Source organism: Nomascus leucogenys, chromosome 17, assembly GCF_006542625.1.
Source record: "Nomascus leucogenys isolate Asia chromosome 17, Asia_NLE_v1, whole genome shotgun sequence".
NCBI lineage: Eukaryota > Metazoa > Chordata > Mammalia > Primates > Hylobatidae > Nomascus > Nomascus leucogenys.
The window spans coordinates 76050009-76074115 of record NC_044397.1 but is presented as its reverse complement, the minus strand read 5'-3'; the positions used below and the strand labels follow the sequence as shown (position 1 = coordinate 76074115).

The 24107-nt window shown below is 40.4% G+C and overlaps 1 protein-coding gene across 6 annotated transcripts in view; it reads right to left on the bottom strand.

The window, feature by feature from the left end:
* CPVL (carboxypeptidase vitellogenic like) overlaps positions 1-24107 on the bottom strand; it is a 273787-nt gene that overhangs the window by 142482 nt on the left and 107198 nt on the right. For all 6 annotated transcript variants that reach the window (XM_030797327.1, XM_030797326.1, XM_030797324.1 and 3 more), the window contains exons 9-12: positions 21465-21531; positions 7250-7372; positions 6724-6855; positions 1315-1413 (exon numbers count right to left, since the gene is read on the bottom strand). In XM_030797327.1, the coding sequence (XP_030653187.1) occupies positions 1315-1413; positions 6724-6855; positions 7250-7372; positions 21465-21531 (421 nt within the window). The remainder of the gene's footprint in view (positions 1-1314; positions 1414-6723; positions 6856-7249; positions 7373-21464; positions 21532-24107) is intronic.

Sequence of the window (24107 nt, the reverse complement as noted above, 5' to 3'; positions counted from 1 at the left end):
TTTCCTTTGCAGCAACTAATCTTTTGCAATCTGTGACTCCCATTAGCAACCCCACTAGAGGCAAAGATAGAGAAAACAAAAGAGGTGAGATTATCAAAATCAATTCACTCCTTGTTGGTGGCTCTTTGGAAAGAAGGTCAAATGGATCACAAGGGCCAGGGTGGTGGCTGGCATGCTGGATTTAAAGCTAAGAATTTCTTTTCTGTGTTCTGCTGTTTATTAAAACCACACACACACAAAATTGGATTGACTATAATAAAGGGGAAAATATGTCAAATGTGAAAAGAGATGATACTTTATGAAGGATACAAGACAGAAGAAAAGTTGTCCATGAAGCTTATTTAAAAAAAAAAAACTGCAATAAAGTCTCTGTAATAATCATTATACTGAAAGAAAGGAGTAAATGCTTTAAAAAAAAAAAAAAGTTACACAAGGATTAAAAAAACTGTTAAAGTTTGAGTTTGACAACTTTGTGCTTAATCAACAATTTTTGCTAACTGTGAATATATTGTTGTAAAGAAAAAAAGATATCATCACAAATTTTGTTTCTGTCTTGTCTACCATATGTTTTTCTCTTAGTAGAATCTAAATCCAAAACTGCAGCATTGGCGAATTCCACTGAAACTAACGTTGTACTTTATTTACAAACTAGTTCATAAATCAGGCAATTCTAAAAACAGAATGCATTGTCATAAGCATTAGACAAAGATTATACAAATTCAAACACCTACTTTGGCTCCGTTTGTCTAATTCTACACAAAAGATACCAACTTTGGCCTACTTTTATGAAACAAACTACTTGAATACTTTGAGAAATATTCCAGAAGGCTTCAAGTAAGGGCCATACTAAATGCATTAAACATCTTAAGTTAAAAGTAAGACAAAGCAAACATTTTCATTAAGGCTTTGGCAGTTTTGATTATCCAAGCGTCTTAAGTACAGAACAAAGAATGTGGGCATTTTCAAGAGACTCGTAAACAGACTTGAAGCTCTGGGACCTGAGACCCAGAACTCCACTCCCAGCCTGTGTCCTTCACAAAAGAGCCTCTATAACAAGCTCTAATGGGGGAAATCATGTTAATCAGAAGTTGTTTGAGTTATCTGAAATATCACACATTCTCAGTGGTCAGATTATACCTATACAACACTGATGAGGAAAAGATCCTATGGGTTAGTAGACCACATCACGCGGCACGGTTTGGACATGTTGGTCTAGTATAAAGTCATCTATAATATTTCCCAAATCAAACGAAGTTCAGTTTTGCCAAAAGTTTTAAGCAAACATTATTATGGTTTTTAAAATGTTGTCATTACCGTGCACCGCAAAAAGTTATAGTAATTACTGCATCCTGTAACATTCTGGAAGTAAGAAGGATCACTTGTTAAGTCGCCATCTAGTAGTTTATCCAGTATCTAGGTTGGGAGAGAGGGAGAAAGAGAGAAAGAAAACATCAGTGTGGGTAAAAATGTACAGACATTTGTCATTTCATTTATTCAACAACTTTTTCATTCCTTTATTGTTTCATCCAGTGCCCACTTATTGTGCATATTCTCTGTGATAGACACTGTCATGGCACTGAAGAAACGGCCATCAACCAAACAGACCAATGGTCCTCCCCCATGGAGCTTTTATTCTACGGGGGGACAACAAGCATTTCTAAGTAATTACGTCATATGGTAGACAGTGATAAATTCTTGAGTATGTTAGGGAATGATAAGGAGAAAACTAAAGAGGAGTAGGAAGTGTCATGTGTGTGCATGTGTGTATGGGACACTGTAGAGAGGAGGTCACAGAGGACCTCACTTAGAAGGTGGTATTTGAGTAAAGACAAGTTGGATGAGAGGAATAGAGCCACACAGACATCTAGGGGAAGGAAGGTTCCAGGCAGAGGACACAGCGAGCTCAAAGGCCTTGCCTATGGGAGTAAGCCTTGTGGGAAGGGTGCCTTAACACGGATCATGAACTGCTCACCAGATGACATGGAGAGAAGACGCAGGATATGGTGCAGATGCAGGTTCCTGGAGCTGGTGGAAGTTATCTTTGGGCTGACATTAAAAAACCCAGTCACCAGCTGAGTGGGAGAGCAGTCAGCATGGTTGTGTGCTTTCCTCCAGCCATTGCCAGCTGTGTAGAGACAAGCACAGCCTAGCAGAGAGGCAGACTGAGCCAGGGCTGTGGTTCAGCCAAAGGAGTCAGAGGAAGTGCAAAAGAGGTTTGGGCTTGGAAATGTATGGGATGACTGACCCTGGGTTGAAGACAGGTAATTAGAGAAATGGAGACTTGAGGGGGTTAGAGATAGCGGAGAGGCAGGAGAATCAATGGATTGAAAGGTGGTGAGGTTGCAGGGCTGTAAGATTGGTACATTAGCAGAAGAGATCTAGGACAGGAGGTGGTAGTTGGAGAAAGATGTTGGAATGTGTGATTGTGGATCAGCTGCCAGCTTTTTAGGGTATGAGAATCAGTAGCTAAGATGAGGAGGAGAACAAGATCATTGAAAAAGAGGAGGCTGAGGCACCAAGGACCAGGTCCTAAAAGGATCGTCAATGTGGATCTTGCAGTTACCAGGAATTACGACGAGAATAATGCTGGAGAGAGCGACAGGGAGGAAGGAGCTCAGCTATTCAAATGAGAGGGAGTAACCAGGGGTTGGTAGACAGACACAATCGGAAGTGGTCGGAGGCCCTGTCTGAGGACAGGAGAGTCAAAGCTCAGTGCTTTAGGAGGAGGCAGGGAACATGATCTGAAAGTCACATGATGAGCAAGGAAGACACCTACTCCACCTATGAACCAAGCAATACAGAGAAGCTAAGAGAGAGAACAGCCCCCACTCAAGAGGACCACAGGGACTGCAGCATCAGGGGAGAGCCAGGTTTCCATCAAAGCAAGAAGATGAAGGAAGAAAATAGTCACAGAAGAGGTTGAAGACATGGAGGGGGGTTGTTGATGATGATATTCAGTTGTAAGGGGTTCTTATGAAAGGATTCTAAGAATTGAAGTCAGCACATGTTAAAAACAATCTATCAAGTACAAATTTAGGTCTCTTATCAGATAAGGTATTATTATTCTGCTTTTATGGGTGAGAAAACTGAGACACATGAGTTTAAGCAACTTGCCGAGGACACCTTACTAATAATGTCAGAGGTCAGATGATTAGGCCACGACTCCTGAGCCTGCACACTCAACCATGCACACACTGGCTCCCAGCAGTCAGCCTGCAATGCTTCCTATTTGCCAATTCCTTCTGGCCATGTTCCAACGTTTGAGAAATAGTCTAATTATTGTATTCATATTCTTTTTTTTGAGATGGAGTCTCGCACTGTCGCCCAGGCTGGAGTGCAGTGGCGAGATCTCAGCTCACTGCAACTTCTGCCTCCCGGATTCAAGCAATTCTCCTGCCTCAGCCTCCTGAGTACCTGAGATTAAAGGTGCCTGCCACCACGCCCGGCTAATTTTTTTTTTTTAGTATTTTTAGTAGAGACGGGGTTTCACCGTGTTGGTCAGACTGGTCTCAAACTCCTGACCTTGTGACCTGCCCGCCTTGGCCTCCCAAAGGGCTGGGATTACAGGTGTAAGCCACCGCCCCTGGCCTATATTCATATTCTTTTTCAAACATGAAAGAACTTATTCAAGTTCCTATTGCCATGGGGATAGAGGCCAAGAATGAAAAGGATTATCACCATAAAAGGCGGTGTGGGTGGAGGTGGTAGTAAGTATTCTCTACCAATGCTGCCATTGCTCAGGGACCCACATCTGGTTGTGCAGCTCCATGGCAATGCCTGTGGCTAAGGGGTGCGAAGGGACAGGGAACCAGCCAAAGTTCTGCTTGCTGAGCTGGAGAGCCTGGCTCAGGGCTGCATCTGGAGAAGTGGCCACCTCTTATCTTCACACAATGGAGGCATCTGCCTGCCCCGTCCTGAACCCACAGGACTGCATCACCACAGAGGAGGTGTCTTTTTCTAATTTGTTCACCCAGAGGGGGCACCATAGGCCAGGGTCATTCTGAATGCACACATCATTTTTGGAACTCATTGTTAGAAATTATCTTCAACACCAATGGGAATATAAAGTCAACCTTGAAGAATAACTTTGCTTTTAGAAAGAGTTAAAAGTCATTTGTTGGCTGGGCACGGTGGCCCACAGCTGTAATTCCAGCACTTTGGAAGGCTGAGGCGGGCGGATCACTTGAGGTCAGGAGTTTGAGACCAGCCCAGCCAACATGGTGAAACCCCATCTCTACTAAAAATAAGAAAAATTAGCCGTTCGTGGTGGCAAGCACCTGTAATCCCAGCTACTCGGGAGGCTGAGGCAGGAGAATCGCTTGAACCCGGGAGGTGGAGGTTGCAGTGAGCCAAGATCTTGCCACTGCACTCCAGCCTGTGCAAGAGAGCGAGACTCCATCTCAAAAAAAAAAAAAAAAAAAAGTCAGTTGTTGTCAAAAAAATAACATGGGTGGTCAAGACCTGTGAAATTAAGAACCTTGTGATTCAGAAAATCATCATGGAAAGGGAGGTAATACTGGACAGAGGATCAGCCATTTCACATCTTGCAGAATATCTAAGATGCCCCAGGATTTTTATAGAATGCCTGAAAATTACCATAGGAGAAATACTGTGGTGGAAATGGGGGAAGTAATTCCAGTCCTCGGCCTGCCGCAATCTATTTGTGTATCCTTCGGCAATTCATTGCTATCCTCTGGGGCTCGGCATCCTCTCCACTCACCAGTAAATGTGTGTGTGTGTGTGTGTGTGTGTGTGTGTGTGTGTGTGTGCATGTAAATGCATAGGGACAGTAGATGACCTATCTCCAGAGTACTCTCCAGCTCTGAGTTACTACTCTTTGATTAATTAAATCATTTTAAAGGATCAATCAGAGTGTCAAACAGGCTTTATCATTTTAGGCTTGAGATTCTGACATTTATATTCCCCTGGGTTTCAGGATTTGGTGGAGTCTTCCTTTGCAGTCATTGAAACATATTTCAACCACAAGTTGTTTACTGTCCTAAGTATCATTTTATCTATTTTCCTTGAAAAAGCAAAGGTCTTGTTTTAATTCACCACTCAAGATATGGGACCAATGGTCAAAAAGACATTCCAAGCCTTCAAAGGTTTTACCTGCTTGGGGTTCTGGTTTCTGATGTATCCAGTTTGGGAGAGATTCTAACCTCATGGGTCATGTTATCATTATCTCTAAATACACAACATACCTGAACTTTTCTACAGCTTCACTAATCCTGTAGGTGTTTAGCCTGCTGCATTATGTACCAGTCATCTTTCTGCTTTTTTTCTAAATATGGGCCTCTCAAATGCTCTTGCTCTTGACATTGCTTTATCCTGTGTGCTTCTTTAAAAACATATCAAATGTTTCATTTGCAAATTGGTCTCATGCCACATAAAATTTGGTATTAATTCTAAATATTGAAGTTTCACTCCTTTGTCCCCTCTGTGACTACCACAGCAGAAAGCCTTGAAAATACTATCATTGCAAGTGGCAGCATGATCCTACATGTCCCCCAGGAGACCCCTCTTCCTTTGTGTTTACAATTGCATAAGAAATTCTGAATCCACACTTTGCAACCACATTTAATGTCCTGACACAGAGAAAGGAGAGCCTGGTGGAGCTCTGTAGGATGGCTCAGGACTCCCTTTGCTCCATCCATTTGCACAGCTAGCTGCTATCAGAATTCACGGCAAGGGCGGTCACTGCCTTGGGGGATTTCTGATAGTGTTCCAACACCCTACTTGTAAAATGAAAAATAACTTTGTGTTATCCTTCACCTTTTCTCCAAGGTTGCATGTCTCCTATTTTGATCTGAACTGGCTGATCTGCAATGCCCTTAAGACAATATCAGATTTCTGCTATAATAACAGTAACGACATTAGATATACTGTTACAAAATATGTGTCTAATAACAAACAAATTAAAGCCCTCGGAATTCAGACCTTGCCTCATTTACTACTGTGTCAAACATGATGGCTCTATAGTAAATGTGGCAAAAAGCCCCTCAGGGAGATTGTTTACACATGGTTCTATCTGCATTGGCAAAAAAAAAAAAAAAAAAAAAAAAAAAAAAAAAAAAAAAAAACAACTTCCTGTTTCCTAATATTTAGTATATTCTTACATTTTAAATAACTGAGAAAGAAAAGAGTGAAGAACGTAATTATTGATTCTCAAGTTTAATTTTAGGGGAGCAATGTAAGGATATGCACAAATATCAACGGCCCTTTGTAAGAGTTTCAAATTACTACACTTTATAATCTTTGTTCCTGACACATGTGTCACATGTCATCTGTTACACACTGTGGTCATTTCTCACGGCTGAAACCCTGTTTGTGGATATAAAACTCTTCTACATGGTTTACAGCAGATGGTGAAGCATATGCCTCTACTTCCTGGGTTGCCTTTCTTCTGATTTCCATATGATAGAGTCTGCCTTGAGGGCCTCCACAGCATTTAAAGAAATCAAAACGGTTAATGAAAGACACAGTTAGATAAACACTCCAAGATGATCTCAGGCTTAAAATATAGCCAAAGTAAATTCAAAGGAACAGACAGTCCTTTTCTTCATTATGAGGCCACTCAACTCACCTCCCGATCTCGAATGGAATAACAGATATACCTTCTTAACAAAAAAATGCCTGAGCACCAAGGTGTTCCCACTCACCCGCCCTCATTCCCAGATGGTTTTAATTGCTCAAGGGCAGCACAGGGCCCCCAGAACTCACTTCAAAGGCCTGAAACCAGTTCTGCTTCCTGATGTGTTCTATGCATTCGTGGCACTGCTTCTGGAAGTACTTTTTTTGCTTCTCATCCAACAAGCCAATTTGGTACAGGAATTCTGCATAGCCCCCTATAATCTGAAGACAAAAAAGACACATATCAATGTGACAAAGGGAGAAAAAGAGACCTTAAGGAAGCCCATTTGCTTGGTGAAATAATCCTCTGTAATTGTTAATCTTGTGCTGGTTAGCCAAGTAGGATAATTACATGCACACACACATATACACCCCATGACACACACAACAGAACACAACACAATACAAACACACACACATTTGCACTGACAGCCAATGTAAGCTGACACAGTAAATTGATAGGTTGAAACATTTGGTAAAAATTAGGAGATTTAAGTTATAAAGTCAACTGGTATTTCCCTTATCAAATTAGACCTCTAAGAGGAGCCTTCCATCTGATAAAAAGGCATTTAATCCCCCTAAGAGACAAAATAGAAAGTCAGAAGCAGACACCTACTGATTCGGGATCAGAATATCCATCTCCGATAGCAATTCCTTTCAGGTTGATCTTCACCTCTCTCACAGGGTTGAGGGAATGGATGAGGTGTGCAATGGCTGGCACGTATTTCCCTGCATAAGACTGAGAAGGACAGATGTTGAAATGGCCAATCACAAATGGATGCTAGTAAAATTAAATGTACTTAAGTTTATTAAAATAACAATGAAGGAGCAATCTTTCTGCATGAGGTATATCATCTGTTTCTTAACCCCACATTATAGATTCCATAATAGCAAAAACCTCAGTCTTCCAATTCTTTTGTCGTCTCAAATAGCACCACATGACATGCACAGGTTCGATGCACAAAAAATCACAAGTGAACATGTAATAAGTGAACATTCTAATTTCCTTCCAAAATAAAATAACTTGGGAGAACACAATTCTGCCATGTGTTAGGCATCTCTTACCAGAAAGCACTATTCAAAGATTAGAGGGAAAAAAATCTCAAGTTTAAAATTAAGATTTTGAAATCTGATAATGCTGCAAATTTTGAAATCAACATGTACTAAAGGAATAGGAAAAGCAGAAAAGGAAAATAATATTTATTGGCCACTAAAATTGTCACTTGAACTCATCTCTATTTCCAACCTTTTCCAGCACAAGGTCCTTTTTCAAGGTCAGAATATTTTGTAGATATATTTCCCCTAACAAACATGGTAACAGTTCTACTTTAAGACTGTGCTGGAAGAGCTACTATTGACTCAGCAATATTTTTCAAATAATTTTGCATTTTGCATTCTTTCCATCAAAAGTTGCCTTCTTGATATCTCCACTTGTCTGTCTAATATTAAACTGCACACGTTCAAAATAAAGCTCCCAATCCCCAACCCTGAGGCAGCCTCCCTTTCAACTCATGTTAATTCTGTTTCTCCACTGCTCAGGCCAACAATCTTGGTGGCCATTCTTTGTATCTCTCTTTCTCTCATATTCCACAAAAGTCAATCAGCCAAGCTTGTCAGCTCTACCTATTCTAACAAAATCTGTCCAGAGTCCAATGTCTTCTAACAACCCCTTCTCCATCAATCATCTCTGGCCTGGATGACTGCAGTAGACTCCTCATTGGCCTCCTTCTTTTGCCCTTATCCTTTAATGACTTCCCATTTTCCCATAAGCAAAGGCATAAGGGCTGACATGATCTGCTCCCTTCTCTACCCTCAACCCCTGCTACCCTCTCACCCATTCCTTTCCAGCCCATTGGGTTCCATGCTATTCCTTGCATATACCAGGCACATGTCTGCCAGGCCTCTGGACTAGCTGTTCCCTCCACCTGGAATGCTCTTCTCACAGGCCCCCATATGGCAAATTCCCTCAATTTCCTATATTTTTTATTTCCTAAGTATTTCCTTAATACTTATCATTCTCCAACAAACTTTTACTTACTTATCTTATATACTGTTATTCTCCTACCCATACTAGAATATAAGATCTGTGAATACAGGGACATTTGTCTGTTTTGTTTACTTGAGTCCACTATGACTGATGTGTGTATTTGTTAGTGCTCAATAGTTGTTGAATGAATGAATCTTAAAATGAATCTACAGACATCTGAAAAAAAGCAATGCATCTATGTTCAAAACAGATTAGAGACATTATGTGGATACCTGTGAGTTCACAGACCCTTCACAGCATCTCCAAGGCCCTCCAGGGGTCTCTAGTTCAAAGGTTGGGAACCCCTGAAAGCTCTTATTTTATCCATACCATAATCATATGCTGAAGATAATCATTACTCCCATTTCAAGATGAGGACACTGAGGCTCAGAGAGGTTAAGTTGTAGAGCCAGAATTATACCTGAGCTGACCAACTCCAAAACCTAAACTCCTTCCAAGCAATGATAAAAGAATGTCATTTATGTAATTTATCTAAGATCTCCTCATTGATACAGCTCTCTTATGCAATAATAATTATTTAGGTAAAGTATTGAACCAAAGCAATTTATCCACTCATACTTGTAAGTACATTTTAGCTTCCTTGTGTAATATAACGGTGTGTTCATATGTCTGAAATTTGGTTCGTTGTCTAACTGTGCTACATTCTCTTGTTAGTGACAATAAGTGAACATTTGTCAAATACAATTTCTGTAAAATGACAAAAAGCACATTTCCCTGAGTAACCATTTTACTGGTAAAAATGTATTATTATATAGTCTTTATTCAATGATAGTTTATTGGGCAATTCTTCTGTCAAAGGCATTAACATGGTTTGCCTCTGTGTCCCCAACCAAATCTCATCTCCAATTGTAATCCCTATGTGTTGAGGAAGGGATCTGGTGGGAGGTGACTGGATCATGGGGGCAGTTTCCCCCATGCTATTCTCATGATAGTGAGGGAGTTCTCACGAGAGCTGATGGTTTTAAAAGGGCCAGTTTCCCCTGCCCATGCTCTCTCTCTCTCTCTCTCTCTCTCGTAGTATCTTTACAGCAGTGTGAAAACGAACTAATACGGGCATTATACTAGATACTTGAGGAGACACAAAAATGAATAAAGCACAAAACTTGCCCTCATAAAGGTCACAATTTCTTTCAAAACTATATTATGGAAACCATGACTGACGCATGATAAGAGCAAAGTTTACCATTTCTTAGATTACAATTTCTATAATGTATACATTGCCTAGCACAAAGTAGGTAAATAAAAACATACTTGATAAATGAATGACTTATCTGGCGTTACTTCTAAATATTTTTCCCCTATCAGAAATTGGTACAAATGCTCAAAAGTTTATCTTCCAGTGATATTATCACTCCAATTTTCTTGTTATAAGACCTGGTAATAAAACATCTCTCTTGACCCTTTCTGACACGGAAGGGCATGTACTTTAAGTTGCTATGTAGGTAGTCATGACAAACGTAGGCTGAAACATCTGCATTTTTATGGCACCTTCCCTCAGTGACCATCATGTGTATCTGGGTATCTGGGATATATCCAGGCAGGGAATTAAGAAGGAACACCCACTCAGTTTTTGACCATTACTACAAGCCAGGCTACCTCAACTACTTTAAACCAATTTAAGATAAACATTATTTTCCAATATTTTACAGTGATGAAAACAAGGGCCCGTGCACTTCATTCACATGCCTGGCTGGAATTCTACCCTGGCTTGGCTGTCTCTGCAGCTCCTCTTTGTCATATCTAATCGCATTTCAGTCAATGAAATCTTTTCTATTGAGAAGATACTCCCAAAAAAAAAAAACAAAGCCATCATTGACAGTCAATGGTCCTGGAATACACCACGGGTCTGAGGTCCCCCAAGGTGGAACTACATCTTGGGTTTATCTACTCCAAGCTTGCTAAGCTGATCATTTATGAAAAACAAAACAGTGAGATGAGTAGTACTATAACCACATCCAAAATGAAATTCTTCAATATTCAGTCCACATCTGCCAACCTCACAGTGATGATCTTTATCTTTTTTTTTTTTTAACTTTCTAATGACTATCACACACTTCCTTGCTTTGCGTCAGTGTGACAAATCCATCATTGCCTTTTTCATTAATCATTCCATTGGTTGAGTGACTCAGGCTGTCACAGAGAAGACAATTATAGAATTATTTTTGTGGAAAGCAGACACTGAAACATTGTAATAAAATTTCAATTATTTTCGCTCTCCTTGTTGAGATAGTTTTTTTTTTTTTTTTTTTTTTGGCAAGATCAGACTCATTTATTCTTCTTGAATCATTTATTTCTCAATTTAATGATTCTCTGACCGCCATTAAGTACTTCAAAAGACAACCAGGTAATAAATCAAGTATGTTTTATTTTACCTCATTTGCCTTTTCCTGTATGTATTTTATAGAACCCCATATTTCAGGAGAAGAATTTAGGTGTGACTGCCTTATGGATTAGAAATTGACTAAATGGTCCCTTAGGCTTATAACAGTGATTCTGTAATTTTATGAACTATTGCTTCTTTTGTTTTGAGTTCTAATGAAAACAGCAACAACAACCAGAACTCTTGGTCCCGTGGCTTCTCTGACCTCCCCATGGTGTTCACCAGTGTCGGCAGCAGCTGGTCAATGAAGCCCCTGAAGTCTGTGAACTAATACTAACCTTCTAACATGGGATCAGATCCTGGCCTCATAAAAGCTCAGAGCAATACCAAAGCAATTTTAAAAAGAAAGAGGAGAAGTGTGGCCAGAAACTATCTGAACACATATTATTTTACGATTTGGCAGTGACCTTCAAATGAAAAACTCAGCCCGATAAACATAACACATCTAACAGAATTCAAACTAGGTTAGCACTCAACACATCAGAATTTTAGGGTGCCCTTATTATTCCTTTCTAATAATTAAAGGAGCTTCAAGCTGCAATTTCCCACACTGCTCTTACTTGGTTAATTTTTCCCATGGTGACCATATTTTGAGCTCACCTCCAACAAGAACGACTAGAGGTATTAGGGTATGTTTGTACATGCTTGTATTTGCTGCAGCTTAAAGAGGCTATAAACTTCCAATTCTCCTCCTACATCAGAAGGATCTCAGAATTCAGCTCTCAATCTTTTATTTCTCCCAAGAGAGAAAAAGGCCTCAACATCATAGTTGAATAGTAGTTTTGAATCTTGGTTTGCGATTTTTTTTCCAGCCTATTGGAAATCCCATGAGGAGCACATTGTACTTGTAAAAATAGAGAGAATGCAATGTTTGGTTAATTATCCAGATGTGTAAAAACACAATGAAATTGGATGTAGAGAAAACTTGTAATTGTGTCTTTTGCCTGAATCTCTCTTTTCTTATATGTTTCAACAACGTTCACAGCCTACTTACTGTAACCTGCCATTTGGTTACTTTCAAGGAAGGGAAAAAGATTTCATAGCTAAAGTCCAGCTTCAATCAGCTCCTCCAGAGGAAAACAAATAGTGTCAGAGAATAATATTAAAATGGAAACAATGTCCTCTTACAGAAATTTCACATATGGTAGCAGTTACTATTGTTTAAGCTACTCTCAGTTGACTACATTTCTCTGAAGTTTAGTAGAAAAAAAAATAGATACACTTATATACTCATTCTCTGCCTTGCTTCTAGGTACACATTTCATGGCGAAAAAATTCAGAACTTTGTCAGTGATAATGAGCAATGGCTTTTGAAATGAGACACAGCTAAACCTAGACACAAAGTTTCACAATCCACAGGCCTTAGTCCCTATCCTTTGCCTGGCAGGTGGAAAGAGGGAGTTGTCAACTTCAGCAATGGTACACTGAGGACCCTGAGGGCAATTCTAAGCTCCTCGCCCTGCTTGAACCCCACTCTCCCCAGCTACACAGAAGAAAAAAGAATCCTTCTTTGAAGAATTCACTACTGGGCTGGTGAGAGCTCCTTTGTATCCCAAGAAGGAATCAAGGCGCACTGCTCTTCTGGAATCAGTCATATCATTCCCTTGTTCTCCAGCTCATCCCAGGCACAGACTACAATAGAGCTGCCACCCATTTATGGGAGAAGACCAGAGGGAAGAAGACAGCTTCAATGCCTCAAAGAGAACTTTATACACACATTGAACACCCCAGGAAAGCCACAAAACCTGGTGAAAACCTCGGTGTAATGGGCACCATGAGGGCAAGGCTAGGCTAGGGCGACCTACCTTGGCTTCATCTAGCCTAGGGTAGAATCTTACTTCCCTCAGTACCATTATTTTCTCTGAAGAGAGAAGTGTGGCCTTAAAATGGCCAGTTTAGAAAATTAATGAATGAGGAAAGCTGGAATTTCAGTGTTGTGGTAATCTCTATAACCTCCTAGACATTTCTAGACCATGCGTCATCTAATTTCAAGACCACATTGCTGCAATTTAAAAAAACCTTCCAACAAGAATATGACTTTATCAAAGCATCTATTTCTTTTTTAATATGGGCTTAAAAAGAAACTTGCAAAATCTATAGGCATAGACATATAGCAAAAACATTTCAATCTATAGCCAATTTTTAGTCACATAAACTTATGCAAAAATACATACTGCTTCCCAAATGATATATTCTTATTTTCTATTGAGAAGATACTCCTTAAAAAAGAAAAAGCCATCATTGACAGGCATAGGTGAACAAGACGCATCCTTTTCCCACCTACTCTGAGTTCAGTGCCAATTTGGAGAAATCCAGCGTGAAGCCAGGTGACTCAATGAGATGAATAAACCCTTTTGTTTAAAATGGAGACTACAGTTAATTTGACTTTTAAATAAAGAGTCTGAACACACTGGGTCACAGACAACAAACTGAATCTTTGTTTGCTCACTGTAGATACAATTCAGAAGGATGAAGCTGCATAATAGATGTAACTTAGCATTTCTCATTCTCAACCTAAACATCTCATCTAATCAGGTACTATTTATGTCTCTATGCTGCCTGCTCCAGCACGGTAATTCATTTCCAACAAAGCTTATAATGACTTCTGATTTACTCATATTCTTTTCCGTGAAACCTCAGTATATATGTATTGATTTGATTTGGATATGCTGTCTAAAACCCAGAGATCCAACTTGCAAACATTTCCATATGCCCTTGTTCAGTTCTTCGATTGCAGCTTAAACCTTGATTTCAGCAATATTAAACTCATTAAATAGTCACAAAACCATTTTCAATTCTAAAAGAAAATATTGGCAAGTGCAGATGAACATAACTGAAAATAGAGATTTGTCATAGGTTCAAGAGTTAAAACAGCTTGAATGTTATCTAATAAAATTCAGCAAGTTCCAAGCCTTGAGAAATAATTGCATTCCAAAGACTTCAAGTCCTTATATCACTTGAAACTTCCACTTACTCTATAAAACTTAATGATCAAAGCCAAGTCTTTATGATTAAAACAGTCTTGGCCAGAAAGACAGAGACATTCAAGAAGCTAGGGAACTTCTTTTCTGTTTGTGTAAGGTTGATAACCTTAGAGAGTCAGCGTAAAATATGGAAGGGGATGTTTGATTCCCTTCTATACAAAGTGAATCTGAAGCAGGTCCTAGAGACAGTGCAAGTTCAAGGTGAGAGCACCCAGTTTGGTGAACAAGTATTTTGGTGAACAAGGCTGCACCACTAGCTCATTTCTTTACCACCATCTTCAGGCTCTGGAGTGTGACTGCTTAGGTTCCAATGCTGGCTCCTCCACTTTCTGGCTGGGTGACCTTGGTAAGGCATACCTAACCTCACTAAGCCTCGGTCACCTCACCTGTAAAATGGGAAGAATAATCATAGCACCTATTTCATAAGGCAGCTGTTAGGATTAAACGAGGTAATGCAAAAACAGTGCTTAGCATGATGTCTACCATACAGTCCATTCTCAATAAATATTCTCTAGTAAAATCTATAGATAAAATACGTGAACTAGATGTTCTTGAAGTATCCCTTCTGGCCATCAAATTTAACGATCCCAAGCCCGGGCTAACAGTATGATGGTACAGGCTTACATAGAATGCTAATAATTATAGGCCTACTTCTAGAATCGCTGTCCCACCCCACCTTGGTTGCCACCCCTCTGTTTGCATGTCAGTGCTTGAAATTACCCTGTTACAAATATCTACTCATCAGGTAGGCTCTGCTCTCTACTCAAATGCAAACATGTTGAGAGTCCACCATACTGGGTTTAATTTATCAGATCCTTTCTATGGAAAAATGAACTGATAACAAGTCAGAATGGGGGACAGAAACAGAACAATCATGATAGGGATGTAGGAAGCATGGAGAAATAGAAGCTGTGCACAACAGACTGAGGAGAGGAAGGCTGAGGTGGGAGGATGGCCCTGGAAAACAACGGAGGCCAAAGGAGAGTCCCCAGGGCCTGGGACATAGTACAGAGAGAGAAGGGCAATGAAAGGGAGGCGAGAGGAGCAGAAAAGATCACTATTGCGTACTGAGCTTAATACCTGGGTGATGTAATAATATGTACAACAAAACCCTATGACACGTGTTTGTCTATGTAACAAACCTTCACATGTACCCCCAAACCTAAAATAAAACTTTTAAAAAAGAAAGGGGATGGGCACAGTGGCTTACACCTGTAATCTTAGCACTTTGGGAGACTGAAGTGGGTGGATCATCCATCAGGGGTTCAAGGCCAGCCTGTCCAACATAGTGAAACCCCATCTCTACTAAAAATACAAAAATTAGGCAGGCATGGTGGCATGTGCCTGTAATCCCAGCTACTCGGGAGGCTGAGGCAGGAGAATCACTTGAACCCGGGAATTGGAGAGTGCGGTGAGCCGAAATGGCAACGCTGCACTCCAGCTTAGGCATCAGAGTGACACTTCATCTCAAAAAAAAAAAGTAGGTGAAAAGATGCAGGAAAGAAAAAAAAAGAAGGTGAAAAGATGCAGGAAAGAAATATCAATATTTTTATTTTATCTAAAGGGAGCCTTGCATGAACTCCATTCTATAATATTCATTAAGCACTGTGCTTAGTATCGAATAAAACAAACAAACATGGCTCTCGCATACTGGGAGCTTGCCACCTAACCCAATGGGCCATGATGATTTCAATAAAGGTTGTCAGACACTGTACTTCCAACAGGGACTTCACCCATGCAGATGAAGATAAAGTGTCCCATTAAGCTCCCTAATTCATTTTTAAATAGCTTCAAAGTTCTGTCTCTATTGGGTTCTCAAATAAATTATGGTTGCAAAACTGTTTATAAAGAGAGTCTGCCCTTTTTTGCTGATGGAGAAGAGATGTCCTGTTTTAACCACATGCCCTGCTAGTTTGGAAGCGTTCCCATCCATTGCCACAACCTCCCACATGCACTGACTCTTTCCCTTGAGCGGCACATAAAGCCACAGGCTCAGAGAACAATGGGCGGTCCCCCGATCCTGTCACCTGCCTGCCTTCCAGTGAGGGCTGTTTTGCTTTAACTTCTACCTGGGCTCACGTACAATTGAGAGGATGCTAAATGTGTCTGTGCCTCAAGAACAAGGGCAATCTCACTAATAGTTACTGGCTCAGAAAGGATAACACTTATAAAGAAAGTTAATTATGGGAATTAAACACAGCTTGTTTCTCTTTTTGAAGTATGTTTTTTTATGCCTTGAGGAGGGTGATTTACAGACACATTTGTCTCTTTTTAGAGAAAATTAATTCCAGTTGGTGTTCTGGGCAGAAATGAAGAGAAGGTGGAAGAAGACAAAGCAGCTTCTCCCCTTTCCTTTGCACTGAGGGCAGGCCCACGCCACTTTCTCTGGTGTGGCCACACCATCGTCCACATGGCGAGGCAGGGAGCCTGGGGTGGGTCCTGACACATTTTGCTGCTGTCCATATAAAAAACAAGCACAACTTCTAATGTCAACTGCTAAGCTCCATTTTTTTTTAGACAAAGTAACTATTGCTTTTAAAAACGATTTCAAAATAATAAACACAGAGTAGAGGGGACAATGCCACATCCCAGCAACGAGTTAGCGGAGCTTCTATTAACGCTTCAGCTCTTGTCTACAGGCATTAGGCTGTATGCTTGGGAGTCATAATATATTAGCCCAGCTTTTCAACATGAATGGTAATAATAGTCATCACGTGTTGGGTACTCACCACAGCCAGTCACTATGCTAACATCTGAGGAGGGTTATCTAATTAAATGCTCAAAACAACCCTATGCAGTAGGTACTATTATTATTTCCAGACTGCTTTACACCAAATCAAGGTTCTGAACAGCTGCTCCAGACCCCTTGAGCATGAGGCTCCTCTCATTCATAGCACACAAATGTGAAGATATTTAGGTCTGGTGCATTTACATTGAAAAGCAGAAAACCATTTCTGAATTTGTGCATTTATTTTTTGAAGATGGCTCTACAAACTCAGCAGCACTATTCAGCTTTCCTAAGAGTGTGAGAAAATTAAGAGTTTAGAAGAGAAAGGAATTTTCTTTCCTGAAAAATCTAGAACATTGTTTTTTTGTGGTGGAAGCAGCGAGAGGGAAAATGGGTAGGTACTATGTTAAAACTGCAATTACATACAGATGCTTAAAGAGTGAGTCTAGATAACTGCATTTGAATTTCTAGTAAAGCAAAATATCCCTGGAAGTGATCGAATTTAACAACTCATCTGATTGTTAGATGAAAAGCAGAGGCCCAGGGAGGTTGAAAGACTTTCCTGAAATCATCCAGGGAGGAGCAAAGCCAGCCCTGAATCCCAGGTCTCCTAATGATTAATCCAGAACGCCTTCCACTTCTCTTTTCTGCCACATGGCCTTAAAACAGAAGACAACCCAGATGGGACAAACTAGACTGAAGAAATATTCATAATATTCTGATATTCATAATAAAACATCAAGGCATCATTATTTAGTGTTTTTTCTTCTAGAAGGAGCAGTGCCCCCAGACTGAACATATTCCATGTAGTTCGGGGAAGATGATGCCTCCTGACAACGGCATCTCTACCTCACACCTTCCTTCATCACTCAGAAGGCACAGGTTTCCTTAAAAGTATTCATCCTGGCAGCAAGGAAGGTAAAAAGAAAACTGTCCTTTTCTACACACATTAGGAAATTATATGCATAAAACCACAAGGCAGATGTGAAATAACCAAGTCAAATTTTTCATCTGGGATTTGGCAGCTTTGCCAAACATCATGGTTTGTATCAACATCAACATCATGGTTAACAACATCACCACATTATTTGCAAGACAAGGCATTACACACGAAGTAGATCACTCTTCTGTAGGAGGTGGAGAATGGGCATTTTCCAGGGTTGTTGCCAAATAATGGGAGCGTCACTTCCTATTCACTTCCCAAACCTGGCTCTGAAATTGGTTAAAAGACAAGGAACAGCCAGAAATTACCAGGAGAGGTTCTAAGTCGTCCTGACTGCATAACTGGCTTAAAAAAACCTAAAGTGTAGTATGCTAATCAGTCAGAATATCCCTTCCAAATAGCTTATAAAGAGAAGAAAGAGAGAAGATGTTGCTAGTTCCAGTTACTTGCCATTCCCGTGGAAAAACTCGGACCATTTTTCTCTTTCCCTCCCTGAAAGTGGACATCGCAGATGTGCTTGCCAGCATCTTTACAGCCCTTCCTCTGGCATCATCACTTGGATCTTCCTCTGGAGACCACTCATCTCCCACTCTCAGGCCTTATGGTTCAGAGTGTGAGGGACCCCCATCCTGGTCCCTACCCTCCCAGGGTGTGGAGTGGGCCTCAGGCACCATTCTGGCCAATTTGTATATTCCAACCACCTAGGTCCAGCTGGTGGTTCTAGGATAGGCATGGGATCCAAGTGGATCATCTGAGATTCAGGAATCTGGAGGGCTGGAATTACTGGGAAAGGGAAGTTGAATGGATAGGCTATACCTGGCCCTGGGATGGATGGAGAAGCAGGAGTGCCACATGAAAAGAACTTGCCTGAGAATGAAACCAGAAAAGTACAAAGCCAAGAACATAGATCAGGAAAGAATGACAGGCACAATCCTGATGACAAAGTAAGGGCACCCAGATCCAGCCACACCTGATGTTAAATCAATCAATGCCCTGTTTCACTAAAGCTGCTTTAAATAGGGTTTCTGTCACTTGCAACCAAGAGCCTTAACACACCCTTATTTATCCTTCAAAACCTGGTTTAATTGTCACCTCCTCTGCTTGGCCTTTCCTGAGGATCCCATACTGAGGTAGCTACTGGTACCTTTCCTGTGGCTATTGGTCTTTACAGTCACTTCTCTAATTTTTTCCTTAACTTCTTTTTTCTTTTTTCAAGACTCGTGGATCAGAGATAATATTTCTCTAATTGTGCCTTCATCTGTATTGTAATTATTAGACCTTCAGATTTAGGGAAGAGTCAATGTCTCATAAATCACTGAATTCCTAATATTTGTCCAGTGCCTCAAACATAGCAGATACTCAATATATCTGTGCTCAGTTGAATTCAATTCTAAATGTTCTTTCAGCGAACACTGGACCCTCAATGGTTTCCCATTACCATTAGAATAAAGTCCAAACTCTGCCACAGGCAGCCGGGCCCTGCAGGATCCACTGGCCTCTTTCTGCTCAGCAACTACCACGGCGGCTCTGTGCTTTTCCTTGAACCCACCAAGCCTGTCCGCACTGGAGAGTCTTTGCATTCCTTGTTCCTTCTGCCGGGAGAGCTCTTCTTACAGATACTGCAGAAATTACCCCACCACATCATTCAGGGTTCTGCTCATTATCTCCTTGTCAGACAATCTGATCCAAAATAGCACCTCCTTCACTCTCCAGCCCTTGCCCTACTGCATCTCTTTCATGACACTTGTCACTGCCTGATGGTGGTACCTAGCACATATTTTACTTACCACTGCCTACCTCTCTAGAATGTAGGGCATGGAGTTTTTTTGTCGTTTTTCAGTGTTATTCACCATTATATTCCTAGCACCTAGAAGTGCACCTGTGTTCTCAAATGATTGGCTGGTACACATTTTTAAAATAATCTTAAAAAGGATGAAAAAAGCAAACCCTAAAACTGAAACCAACATAGACAAATGAATGTAACTGTGTATTAAATTTTAACATAATCTCCCTTAAAAATAGAATTCTTTTAACTTTTAAACACAGTACTTTGATTATAAGTGCGTAGTGAGATACAATTTAAGGATAAAAATCATTGCAACAAAAAATATTAAAAGTAATTTTGATGTTTCTTGTTGGTAATGGTGCTCGTGTAGTAATTCTGAAACCATTTTGGGCATATTGTAGAAGCAATCAAAAGAGGAAACACACTGATGCCATTAGGAACCACAGCCCTCAATGTGGGAGAAGGGGTAAACAAATACAGAACAGAGAAAAGAGAAGAGAACCTTGTGGTATGGAATTAGAATTATGGGTATCAGCATGAAGTCATTTTGTTTCCTAGCTCTGCCCACAGACAGTCTAAAAGCAATGACATTCCAGCAGCAATGGGTCACTTAGTGCTTAGCACTTGCTTTTTAAATGCCATTCCCCAGGAAAAAGAAACAGCATTCTGTGAAGAACTGACTGATTGCAAGGCTAGGGCAGGGAAAGTACAAGAAGTACAAGATGCTTCTGGAACATACATTTGTGTCAAAAAGCAAGGACATGCTTGGAGGCTAATGGGGACCAGTCAAAAGGGCACAGGAGCCAACTGAAGGGGTTCCCAGTGACCAAATTTAAAGCAACGTAAGCATCAAAAACAATAAAACAAATTTTAACAGATCAAATAGAAATAATAATCTGTGAATCCACAGTACTGTTTTTTAAAGTAAGTAATAGGAGGAAAAGGGAAAAATCTTCCCTATGGAAGAATGCCAGGTGGTATCTACAGAAAGATACATTAGAAAAATCACCATTTTATCACCCCCAGTGTAATAACTGATTCAGACAGAGATCATCAGTGGATGCTAAAACTACTGGGTGGCATTTTTTGAGGAAACAGTGTTTGAATGGTCTTGAATTATTAATTAATTACAAACATAAACAGGTGCCTTTACAATGGCAAGATCTGGCAGACACCACCTTGACGGAGTGATCCGGTTTAGCATCACCAACGGTGGGACAAACTGACTTCATGTACCTCCTGATGTGACACACCAGAAAGTACACACCATCTATGTAATGTTCTTGCTCAAATGTTTTGACATAACCTAAGCACTGAGGAAAAAATCAGACAAATTCAGAATATAGGACATTCTACAAAGCACCTGGCCTGGACTCTTCAAATCGTCATCATGAATGATGAGGACGACAAACAAGGCAGGTGACTGAGCCTACCTAGTGCACCCATGGTAATATGTGAGCATGCACTGGGCCCTGGGATTTAAAAAATGTTATGAAAGGGCTGGGCATGGTGGCTCATGCCTGTAATCCCAGCACTTTGGGAGGCCGAGGCGGGCAGATCATGAGGTCAGGAGTTCAAGACTAGCCTGGCCAACATGGTGAAACCCCGTCTCTACTAAAAATAGAAAAATTAGCCATGCGTGGTGGCAGGCGCCTGTAATCCCAGCTACTCAGGAGGCTGAGGCAGGAGAATTGCTTGAACCCGGGAGGCAGAGGTTGCAGTGAGCCAAGATCACACCACTGCACTCCAGCCCTAGGCAACAAGAGCAAAACTCCAACTAAAAAATAAAGTTATGAAGGGCATTTTGATAATTGGGAGAATTTTGAATAAAGGCTGAATCAATATTGATATGTATGTGTACGTGTATATACGTATATAGATTTGAAACAGACAAACTGCACTCATAATATATGTCAGTTCTGGTGATGTTTGAAGCACACAAGGAAACGTGACTTCTACTTACCTCCCCAGTGACATAAAAGTCATTATTTTTATATTCAGGAAATATCTGGAAAAACTGAATTAGTGCACTGCAAAAAGAAGAACAAGAACAATACAAATTAATCAGAAAAATGATTCAGGATCTCTTCATGCTAGGATAACAAATCTCACTCTTTGGCAATAGGTTTCACACTTGAAATAAGATACCACTCTGCTATGAGCTCCTGTAGGACATTTTATTTACACAATACCTGTGGGCTTACTTTGTGATAAGAAGTTAGGACAAGTGGACATCAATACTCTGGGCATGTTTCCAAATCACTGATTTACCAGTTTGGATCATCTAACTGTTGAGGGCACCCTGAGCAAATAATACAGGTTTCACATGTTACGTAGTAATTCTTGGAGGTAGTTCTGCAAACTTTATGATCCCATTAGCCCAGGTTTGTGGTGAAGTAAGGGAAATCTTAGTTGCTTACCAACCCCCCACTGTGGGGGACTCTGAACATTTCTGATGGAGCTCCAAGAATGTCACGTTTTAATAACCAAAGAACAGAAAAACTGTAAGATGACTATGACATTTAAAAGAAAAACAGCAAATGGCCACAGATATTCAAATAAATGTACAGTAGGCTCTGGGCTAAAAAAAAGAAAAACACATTTACTAAAGAATGCTAACAGCCGGCCGGGGTGGTGGCTCACGCCTGTAATACCAGCACTTTGGGAGGCTAAGGCAGGCGGATAACAAGGTCAGGAGTTCGAGACCAGCCTAGCCAACATAGTGAAACCCCATCTCTACTAAAAATAAAAAATTAGCCGGGCATGGTGGTGCGCGCCTATAGTCCCAGCTACTCAGGAGGCTGAGACAGGAGAATCACTTCAACCAGGGCAGCTGAGGTTGCAGTGAGCTAAGATTAATCCATTGCACTCTAGCCTGGGCAACAGAGTAAGACTCTGTCTCAAAAAAAAAAAAAAAAAAGAATGCCAATAGCCACTTCAGTGATGAAATAGATTTTAACAGACTCAAGGAGTGATTTCATAATAAGCAAGACGACAGTGGATTTTTAAATGATTCTTTACTTGAACAAAATATTTCAAAAAAAGGAAAACAAAAACTTGTGAAACTCAGTAGCTCTATGAGTGTTTTGACCCAGACTGCAGTGCCTGCAAAGCTAGGGGAGGTTTTTGGCCCAGTTTCCTGCTGAGAGACTAAAAGCCATGAACCATCCAGGAAAGATGAAAGGCAAGGAGGCTCTGAAAACCCAGGAGGATGGCGAAGTTCAGGGGTTACAAAGAGGCAAAATTGGGTCATTACAATCACCATGATCCTAGCTATATTTAATTTTCAAAGGCTGCATAAAAATTCACCATGAAACACTACTGTAGAGTTTCGGTGTATTTCTGTATTCATTATTTATAGTGGCCTTTGTAGCAACTAAATCTGAGAAGCTGCATTTTATAGCTTCTATGTTTGTGCTGGCAATAAGCTGGCTTTAGAGTGTAGATAAAAATAGGCATTCATTCTCCACCCTTCCCTCTCCAACCTTCAGGCTAAAATCTACTTCCTTTTCTCTCTTCCTGCTTGTTGGAATGGCAATAGATAATTTAGCATAGTAAATCTCAATTAAGCCTTTGGCTTTAGCTTAAAGTTTATTTCCTTGTAGTATTTGCTGGAGAGTCATTAGGGTTGCTGGATTTAGCAAATGAAAACATAAGACATGGCTTAATTTTGAATTTCAGATAACAAATAATTGCTTAGTATAAGTATGTCCCAAATATTGCATGGAACATACTTACATTAAAATTTTATTTGTTGTTTATCTGAAATTCAAATTTAACTGGGTATTTTGTGTTTTATCTGACAATCTTGGTTGGAGATAATCTCCCAGGTTACTTCTATCTCGAAAATGGCAGGATTCTCCAGCTCAAGTTCCACTTGAGGAAGTTATCATCGAGTTTCAATTACACAGTTTTTATTTCACAGCCAAAAAACTGGCTATTTTTTTTTAAGCAATCACTTGGTAGCGTGGTAGCACTCCCGTTTCTTAAAAGAGAGTGAAAAATGAAAAAAGTAAATTTAGTAAATTAGATTTACATATGCCATTTGCTCATTTAACTGTATTTTAGTCAAGAACTCTTCTTATTACATGGTGAGCATTTTCTAGAAAATAGAATCTAGAATCAAGCCCACGTGAAATTACAAATTTTAGAAGCAGAACTGCTAAACATATATATAATACATAAGTGGCCGGGCGTGGTGGCTCACACCTGTGGGAGGCCGAGGCAGGCGGATCACGAGGTCAAGAGATTGAGACCATTCTGGCCAACATGGTGAAACCTTGTCTCTACTAAAAATACAAAAATTATCTGGGTGTGGTGGCGGGCGCCTGTAGTCCCAGCTACTCAGGAGGCTGAGGCAGGAGAATTGCTTGAACCTGGGAGGCAGAGGTGGCAGTGAGCCAAGATCACGCCACTGCACTCCAGCCTTGCGACATAGTGAGACTAAAAAATAATAATACATAAGCATGTGTGTTCACAAGTGCACACTCCATGCATTTATTCAGGTACAAGAGCTACATGGCACAAGAAGCATGCTTCTTCTCAGTGATTCCATTTGGCCACCTTGCTGGCATTGTGCCAAGGACTTGTCTCATAAACAGAATTT